This window comes from Brassica napus, chromosome C5 (genome assembly GCF_020379485.1).
Source record: "Brassica napus cultivar Da-Ae chromosome C5, Da-Ae, whole genome shotgun sequence".
Lineage (NCBI taxonomy): Eukaryota > Viridiplantae > Streptophyta > Magnoliopsida > Brassicales > Brassicaceae > Brassica > Brassica napus.
This window is the reverse complement of record NC_063448.1, coordinates 20409758-20419722: the sequence shown is the minus strand read 5'-3', so window position 1 is coordinate 20419722 and position 9965 is coordinate 20409758. Positions and strand designations below refer to the sequence as shown.

Sequence of the window (9965 nt, the reverse complement as noted above, 5' to 3'; positions counted from 1 at the left end):
CCAGAATTGTCACTTTTCATGGCTTTTTGAATGAGATCAGGTCTTCATGAATCTTTAAGGCACATTCACTTTCAATAGCAGCCACGTTATTTGATATGGCAGATCTGCTTTTCCTTTCAGATCGCTTTAAAATTACTTATGGTTCACTATTCTTTACTTGAATTGCGACATGATCATTGACTATATATTTTAGCTAGTGGTATCGGTGCATCCTTATGTTGTTCTATTGTGTAGAAACAACTACCTCAGATGCAACTTCAGGTGAAGGAACTTCAACCCCAATTCATTAATGTCCACCCTTCGTAGTTCACTACTCCCACTAGTTTCACCATTCTCAATGAACGTAGCATTACCCGATTTAACTATTATCGTACTATGGTTAGAACAATAAAATTTCCACTCCTTTGATTCTTTCAGGATAGCCAATAAAAAAAAAATTCATTGACAGTCATATGATCAAGTTTCTTTTCATGTGGGATATATAGCTTTATTTATGATGAGCAACCCGTTACACGTAAATACTTCAAACTAGCCTTCATTCCGTTCACAGTTCGTAAGGGATCTTAGGAACTGCCCAACTAGAAACTTGGTTCAGCACATACATTGCAATTTTAATGCATATATCCACAAAGAAAGGGGTAAAGAGAAATTACTTAACATGCTTCTAACCATCTCTATTATAGTACGATTCCACCTCTCTACTACACCATTCTGCTAGGAGTATTAAGCATACTGCGTTGTGCACAAATGCCTCTACTTTGAAGTAACTTTCCATAGAGCTCACCTCCTCTATCAGATCTCACTACTTTTACTTTTCTATCTAGCTGCCTTTTCATCTTATCAGTGAACACATAAATGAGTTAACTATGAAAATGTTTGACTGGTCCCAGCCAATCCGTGATCATGTGACTCACATGTCTAATCTGGCTGTAAAGTTAAAGACCTTGGGAATGGAGGTGCATGAAAAGGTTCTAGTCCAATAAATTATGAACTCTATACCTCTTGAATTTAGTCAGTTTCAAGTGAATTACAACACCGTTAAAGATAACAAAACATTAGAGAATTAAAGGCTATGTTAATTCAAGAGGAGAAGAGATCAAGGAAGATGAAATACCAAGTTACTAACCTCGTAGGTCTTGGAAGCGCTAGTAGCAGCTACAAAATCCCATGTAGAAAGGACAAAAGGAATAACAAGTCTTTCTTGAAAGGACTCGAAAGTCAATTCTGAAAGGAAATGGAGTGTTTCTTTTGCAATAAAGTGAGACTCTTCAAGTTGGATTGTCCTAAAAGAAAGGGTTGTTTCGATAACAAAGTAAACATTAAAGTTTTGTTTGCTATGAAAAGAATCCTTTTTGAAATGTCTAGCATTACATGGTGGTTGAAAGTAGAAACATGCATTAGTCGTAGCACTTCTAATGAAAGTTTTGTTTTCTTGTGGCATCAAAGACTAGGTCATGCTTAATAATTATGAGGTTGGTAAAGAATGAAATTCTTCCTCAATTGGATATTAGTGACCTATATGTATGTATAGACTGTATTAAGGGAGAGTAGACTAAACATATTGTAAAGAAACCAGCCACAAGAAGCACTCGGCCTCTTAGGTTAATACACACTGATATATGTGGCTTTTTTTATGCTCCTTCATGAAGCGGTGAAAAGGACCTCATCACCTTACAACCAAATCCGACTATGAACACTCGTTAAATATACTCTATAAATTTTTTATATTATGAGCTATCTTCCTTAATGGCTGAGGGCCCCACATCAATTACTATGGCGAAATCTAATGTCATCACACCCAATGTGAACCGGATCTTTTCAGACCACTCGCCACAATTGAGACCATTGAACTTTTCGACGGAGTTAGCAAATGCAAATACATTTGCTGAAGCTGCAAGCTTTAATACATGCTTACTCTTTACTACTTTGAAACTTTACTTCAGATTCTAAACTTAATATAAACTTTCACGTTTGTATTTAAGCAACCTTTGGGCAATACTTAAACACAAACACTTTCAGTGACACCAAAATACACTTTAATAACTAATCATTTAAAAACTCAAGTCAAATGGTATATTGCCTTTGGGTATATATACTACCAACTATAGTAAAAATGACTAGTTATTTTTCGTATTATTAACTATATTCAATGATCCACCTTTGGATGATCTCCAAGAATATAGAAAATAAAATAATTGATCACTAAAACTTTAATGTCGTTTAGCGTCTTTTTTATCATGATCAATTATACTACTATTAATTTTAATATTTGTAAGTAAATAACAAGATCACTTTGGTGACTAACATGTTATAAACTATACGAACATTAAAAGATTAATAGATAAATTTATCCTAATATTATGTTATATTTCATAACATAATTTTCTATATTGTGTTAATATTTCATACACTACAAGAAAACACGTCAGTTGCAAGGAAAAACTGCATCGCAATTTCGTTGCAAATCGCTTATTGCGAGGGTTTTGCGAGAAACCACGTTCCCTCGCAAATCGCTCGTCGTAAATGAAAATCACTTGCAAAACGCTCGCAAATTTGCGACGGAAATAAATTCCTTGCAAATTTGCGACGAAATGATATTCCTCGCAAAATTGCGACGGAACTGATTTCCTCCCAAACATTTGCGACGGTTTAGTTGTTCCTCGCAATTTTGCAATTAACAGTTTCGTCGCAATTTTGCAAAGGTTTTATTTCGTTGCAAAATTGCGAGGCTTGTTCTGTCGCAAATTTGCAAGTCATTTGCGATTAATTAATTTTTTTCCTGCAGGATTTGAAATTTTATAAATTATTATACATTTATAAAATTCTGAAGAGATTTAAATAGTTAGCGAAAATATTACTAAAATAGAAAGAAATTCAAGAGTCATTACACAAACACATACAAAAAAGTTTCAAGTCATTAGAAAGTGATAGAAAACAAACTAAATAGCATCAGATTCATCATCATCACCAGAAGCAGAAGACACGTCTTCAGACTGGAGAATGTCGGCCACGGTAGAGTCTTTGCTAGCGAGATGACGAACGATCTTGTACAGCTTCGAAATTTCATTTCCCTGGCTCTCAATCTTTTGAGCTTGGTCATAGATGATCTTCTCCAAAGATTGGTCTCTAGTACTGCTAGAAGGAAACGAAGCAGGAACAGATCGTAAAGATGTATTTAGAGAACCCACTCCATACAGTCGTCCCTTTTTGCGGGGAGCGAACTGCATAAAAAATCAAAGAAGGATCAATATCAAAGAAGACTTTAAAAAATTTGAGATTGAAATCAGTAATAAATTACCTCACAATAGATCTTGTTCTTTTCCATTGGAGAGAGGCCACTAGAACCAGTGCTCTCGGGATCATCACTAGCAGCCTGAGATAATTCCTGAAATTTAGATGTCACATCGTTGTAGAGCTGCTCAGATTTGCCATCAACAAAAGAACCATCCGGGTTTCGTTTAGTGATCTCGAGAACCCCAAGCAAGTCTGGAATAGAACATCCAGTTTGCTCAGCCTATAATTTAAAAGATCAAGTTAAACCTTAAAAATGAGATCACAACTTAGATAAAATAGGCAATTTCAGATCACAACTTAAATTAACTAAGATAAAAAAAACAAGAACTTACAATCACTGGTGCACGGGCCCTGAAGGAAGTCTGACCTGAACGATGCTTAGACGGTCCATGTCCATCAGGATCAGAGTAACGAGCTGCCCGACTGTTACAACTCCGGACTTCAGATTCTGGATCTAACCAATAAGCAACAAGACCAGCCCAAACATTTGGGTCAAACCACAAAGGCATAGCTGCATCGCCTTTTTTCCGCCAGTTACTCTTCCACCGACTAACTTGGCGAGTCAACTGGAGTTTCAATTTAGCCTCGAAAGAGTTGCGAACGAGGGATGTTATACCGGAATCCCAATGAAACATTTGCTGACACAACAAAAAGGCAAATTAATAGACATTCATGAACATAAAATTAATTTTTAACAAATTTTAAAATTCAAGAAAATTAAATGAATTACCGCAAAGGATTCAAACCAACGTCTCGCAACATCCCCGGGGGTTTGCTTCCAATTAGCATGCGGTTCTTTGAAATCTCTTTCAAAGATTTGACGGACCGATGCAGCAACGCTTACATCGTCATCAAACCTATCACAGGAAATTCGAGGCAATTGAGAGAACTAAATTATTAGAATATGAAAATATTATAAATAGTTACAATGAATTAAAATTAAAAAACTTACCAAAGCGTATTTGGAGGGCGATCTGGATGGAGGTGAGGAAGACGATCATGTCCAGGACTAGCCAAAATCATATTGATTGACGCTAAATCTGCCGCCGGGTCTGGGGCGGGAGCAGCTGCAGCTGGGGCGGGAGCTGCAGAAGCTGGGGCGGGAGCTGCAGGAGCTGGGGCGGGATCTGGAGGAGCTGGGGCGGGAGCTGGAGGGGAAGCTTGCGTCTGGCTATTAGGAACAGCCAAACTCTCGGCCATCTGGGAACTAGAAGAACTACCCAGATTGGTATGACGGGATGAACTCTTCGTACTACCAGAACTCTTCTTACTACCAGAACTCTTCTTACCACCAGTAGATAGATAGCGGCTATAATCATTTCCTGACATCTGCCAAGAAATTAACCAAACCTAAATAGTTAAAACCCTAACCAAACACAAAATCATCACAAATCGATAACCTAAACTGATAATCAAAACCTAAACTGATAATTAAACTTAAACATAGACCAAAATTTGTAACCTTTCAAAAGGGACAGAGCCGGTTCGAGATAATGACGGTGGAAGTCCGGCGAGTATGACGGCAGATGAGGACGACCGTGAGGAGAGAGATCCGGCGAGAGACGGGTTGAGAGAAGGAGATCCAGCAAGGAGACCTAGATCGAAGTGGATCGGCGAGGAGAGAGTGGAGAGAATGAGATCCGGCGAGACTGAGACATCGGAGAGGAGGGGCACAGAGAGAGAGATACGGCGGTGAGGAGAGGGGGAGACTCCGGCAAGACTGAGGCGTGGGCTGCGAAAGGAGAGGCACAGAGAGAGAGATACGGCGGTGAGGAGAGGGGGAGACTCCGGCAAGACTTTGGCGTGGGCTGCAAAAGGAGAGGCACAAAGAGAGAGATACGGCGGAGAGGAGAGGCGGGAGAGTCCGGCGAGACTGAGGCGTGGGCTGCGAAAGGAGAGGCACAGAGAGAGAGATACAGCGGAGAGGAGAGGCGGGAGAGTCCGGTGAGACTTGACAGGAGACGTCAGGCTGCGGGGAGAGAGAGCCCGGGGAGGAGACGCAGAGAGGAGGGATTTAGATTCTTTTTTTTTCTTTGACGGCAGAGAGTAATGGAGCAGAAGGGTTAACTGTCCTTATATATTAACCTAATATTCGACGCCAATCCCTTGCAAATCCCTTGCAAATTTGCGAGCGAATTGCAACGGCTGTGTTTTAGGGATTCGTTTAGGGTTTTGGCTAGTGGTTCGAAGAGTTGCGACGGAATTGCGAGGATGACCATGCAAATCCGTCGCAAATTTGAGAGGGAGTTGCGAGGGAATCTTGCAATTCCGTCTCAATTTCGTCGCAATTCCATCGCATCTTGTTATATTTTTTTAAAAAAAAAAATTCAAATACAAGACAATACATCATAAATGTGAAATTTTGTCTAATCAGATTCATTTTCAGATACATTTTCATTGTCTCTATTTTCAGCCTCATCATTTGTGATGTCATCTTCGTCAGTTTCAGCATCAAACTCGTCTTCTTCTGAAACAGACCCTTCGGTGGAATCATCAACAATGACTTCTGCTTCTTGGTTATCTGGATCGATGTGTAAAATATTCTCAGTCGATTCGGTTGGGACAGACATTTCAGCAACTCTTTCGGCCTGCATAGCGACATCGGCAATTTCTCCGACGATTATACGCCCTCGCGGATTCACTTTAATCACTGATAACCACCTTTCACGCCTTTCTCTAATCCTTGGATATGGAAGAAAACATACTTGATCTGCTTGTGATGCAAGGCAATATGGTTCGAATTTTGCATAACGTCTATTTGCATTGACATCAATGACCCCAAGGTTATTTTTTCGGACCCCTCGGCCACTCGTTGGATCATACCAATCACACTTAAATAATACGCATTTTAAGTTGATGCTTCCCGGGTAAGTGACTTCTATGATCTGTTGCAATACACCGTAGAAGTCAGTTTCACCTTGGAGTTGGATTCCAAAATTCGCGGTTGATCTCTTCGAACCGTGTGTGTACGTATGAAAAGTGTATCCACGAGTGAAGTACATTGGAGCAGTAGTGATCTTAACAACCGGTTTATCAACAAATTCATACAACCATCGCGGAATTGGTTTGTCATGACATCCATTTTTCACCTGCTCAAAATATATAAATATTAAAATAAGTCATTTTAATTTTAAAAGTCTAAAGATTGTACGTACATAGTATTCTAACCACCCAGGATAATCTCGTTCGTTCAACCGCTCATAATCCTTTTCTTCTAAATTAGGATAGTGTTCTCGAATTTGTAAGTTGAATATGCTGCATATAAGAATTGTTATTTGTTAGGCATATATGTAAATATAAAACCAAAGTAATCAATACAATTTATATATGTTCAATTTGTATGAGTACTATACCTTTCAAATTCCTGCAAGTAGTCAATGTTTCGCATAATATAAATGTGAGCCGCATGAGCATGTGCATGATCTTCCCACCAAACTTCTCTCACTTTGCCAGCAAGTCTTCCAATCAGAAAAAATATGTCAGGAACGTCTGTAACAAGATATGAAGGCGCAACTCCTCCGTCGTCGTATCGTCTAGGAGCGGTCTTCTTCGTTCTAACGGTTGGGCTAAAGTAGTAGGATGTAAAGTGTGAAGTTTCCACCGTCAAACTTCCTGCAACTATCGAACCCTCGACTTTGGCCAGATTTTTGGCAAACTTTTTTAGATATCCCATGAATCTCTCAAATACATACATCCATCGGAATTGCACAGGGCCCCAAAGAGCTGCTTCAAGAGGTAGATGAATCATGAGATGTTCCATTACGTCAAAAAAAGATGGGGTGAAGACTTTTTCCAGATTGCAAAGAAAAACCGGAATATTCTTGGCTAACAACTCGATCCATCCTCAGTCAATGTCCGAGTGCATAAATCCCTAAAAAATGCTCCAACTCCTACAAGTTCATCATCAAACAAAAATATTATTTCAATTACCAAAGACAATAAATTTATATATAATTTTAAAAGTCACTTTTATTACCGGCTATTGCTTCATGAACATGTTTCGGTAATAGCTCCGTCATTGCGAACGGTAGGAGCCGCTGCATGAAAACGTGACAGTCGTGACTCTTCATACCAGAAATTTTTTTTCCTTGCTCGATGCATCTTGAGAATTTTGACACATATCCATCTGGAAACTTTACATCAGAATTTACCCAGTCAAACAACTTTTGCTTCGCCACCCCAGACAATCTAAAATTCGGAACTGGTAATTTTCCTTCTCTTGTCACATGCAGCTCTGGTCTTGCACATAACTCTGGCAAATCCAACCTCGATTTCAAATTATCTTTACTCTTTCCATTCACATCCAAAAGAGTGTTCATGATATTCTCAAAAACATTCTTCTCTATGTGCATCACATCAAGGTTGTGCCTTAAGAGATGATCCTTCCAATATGGAAGTTCCCAAAATATGTTCTTCTTATGCCAATTATGAGATGCCGTATACCCGTCTGGCATGTTAGGTGGAGTGTGCCAATTTCCTCCAACTTTACATGTCTCCTTAGCACCGTAATAATCAATCTGCTCTAACAAAGATGCTCCTGGTTGCATTACTAGGGGAGGAACATGCACTACCTTGTTTTTCCTAAACAATTTCTTGTTCTTACGATATGTATGATGCGGCGGAAGAAACCTACGGTGACAATGACTTCCTCCCATTTTTCAGCTGAAAAGCATCTGTCCTATCCATACAATATGGACATGATAATCTTCCATGTGTGGTCCAACCCGATAACATTCCATATGCGGGGAAGTCACTAATGGTCCACATAAGCACTGCACGCATATTAAAGTTCTGTTGCTGCGAGTAATCCCATGTCTGCACGCCATGATGCCACAACATCTTCAGCCATGGATCAAAGGTTGCAAAAAAACATCAAGTGCTCGCTTTGGATGTTTTGGACCAGGCACTAGAATACTCAAGAACAAAAATTCTCTTTGCATACACATCTCCGGAGGGAGGTTGTATGGCGTCAAGATGACAGGCCATAAAGAGTATTGTCTTCCAGACATACCAAATGGACTAAATCCATCTGTGCATAAGCCAAGATAAACGTTCTTAAACTCACTCGCAAAGTCGGAATATACGGTTTGAAAGTGTTTCCATGCCTTCGCATCTGAGGGATGTGTAATCTCGCCATCTTTCACCGAATGTTGGGCATGCCATCTCATCGACGCGGCTGTCCTTTCTGAGTGGTACAAACGCTTCAATCTATCTGTGATGGGTAAGTACCACATACGTTTGTACGGCACATGATTCCTTCCTGTGGTTTCTTGATATCTTGGCTTTTGACAAAATCGACATTCCGTCAGTTTTTCATCATCTTTCCAGTAAATCATGCATTTGTCAATGCATACATCAATCATTTCAGATGGTAGACCAAGACCGGCAACTAGCTTCTGAATTTCATAGAAATTATCAGCAGCAAGATTACCTTCTGGTAAATACTCATTAATGAGTTGAGCCCACGAATCCATGCACTTCTCATTTAGATTATGATCACCTTTAATAGTCATCATCCTAGATGCTAGTGATAATCTAGAAAGCCCTTCTGTACATCCTTCGTAGATGGGTTCATTGGCAGCGTCTAACATATTATAAAATCGTTGTGCGTCTATGTTAGGTTCTTCCCTACTACTATCAGGAATAGCAGCTTCATGCAATGCATCTGTAACCATATCATGATACCTATTTCCCTGTTGCTCATACCCATCCCCCGCATTGTTTCCAAACATATTTTGCTCATACCCATCCCCCGCATTATTTCCAAACATATTTTGCTCATACCCATCACCCGCATTATTTCCAAACATATTTGGCTCACGAGGAACATAATCTGCATTATAATTTGGCAGTTCAAATCCCTGACCCGTACTACTACTTGATGCACCTTCTCCATGCAAAAACCATATGTAGTAATTTGGTCTAAATCCTCTATTATATAAATGCCTCTTCACAGTATCTATTTCTAAATATGGCTCGTTCTTGCATTTTCTACAGGGACAAAAGATTTTACCATGCTCCCTTGCGAATGGTTGATTAGTTGCCTGTTGAAAAAAATCCTCGTAGTCCAGCACGATACTCTTTCGTTGCTTCACCAGTCTCCGGATCCTTATGATTGTACATCCATGCCCGTAGCGCGTATATTTCATGTCCGGACGCCATTTTTCTCTCAACTTTTTATTTTTTTCTTACTCACAACTCACGGCAAATATATTTATCTCAACTTTTTTTTCTTTTTTCTTTCTTTTTTCTTTCGTTTTTTTCTTTTTCTTTCGTTTTTTTCTTTTTTCTTTCGTTTTTTTTTCCAATGGTCGCTCACTTCTCACAGATGCTATATATAGACATCTGAAAAATATTTGCAAGACACTTGCAAGGGAATTGCTACGGCAATTGCAACGGAATTGCGATGCCTTTCCCCTTTGCAAGGGATTAGCGAGAGAGATTTGTCCCTTGCAAATATTAGTTATACTTAGAAAAAACGTGTATCACCAACCTATACGTTTTTTTTGCGAGATTAGTTACACGAAACAAAAAACGTGTTCACCAACCTATCTGTTTTTTTGCGACGGAATTGCAACGAACATATATGGTATTGCAATTCTCACGCAAATTCCTTGCCAATTTGTAACGGATTTGCGACGATAGCTTCTATCGCAAATTTGCGACGGGTT

At 39.4% G+C, this 9965-nt stretch overlaps 1 protein-coding gene across 1 annotated transcript; it reads right to left on the bottom strand.

The window, feature by feature from the left end:
• Nucleotides 1-2839: 2839 nt before the first annotated feature.
• On the bottom strand, nt 2840-4999 carry LOC125587850. Its single transcript, XM_048759120.1, has 6 exons — nt 4757-4999; nt 4247-4623; nt 4025-4151; nt 3627-3932; nt 3299-3514; nt 2840-3221 (listed from the first exon to the last, which is right to left on the bottom strand). Exons 2-6 carry the CDS (start codon nt 4621-4623, stop codon nt 2940-2942), a joined length of 1308 nt encoding a protein of 435 aa, XP_048615077.1. The 5' UTR covers nt 4757-4999; the 3' UTR covers nt 2840-2939.
• Nucleotides 5000-9965: the final 4966 nt, after the last annotated feature.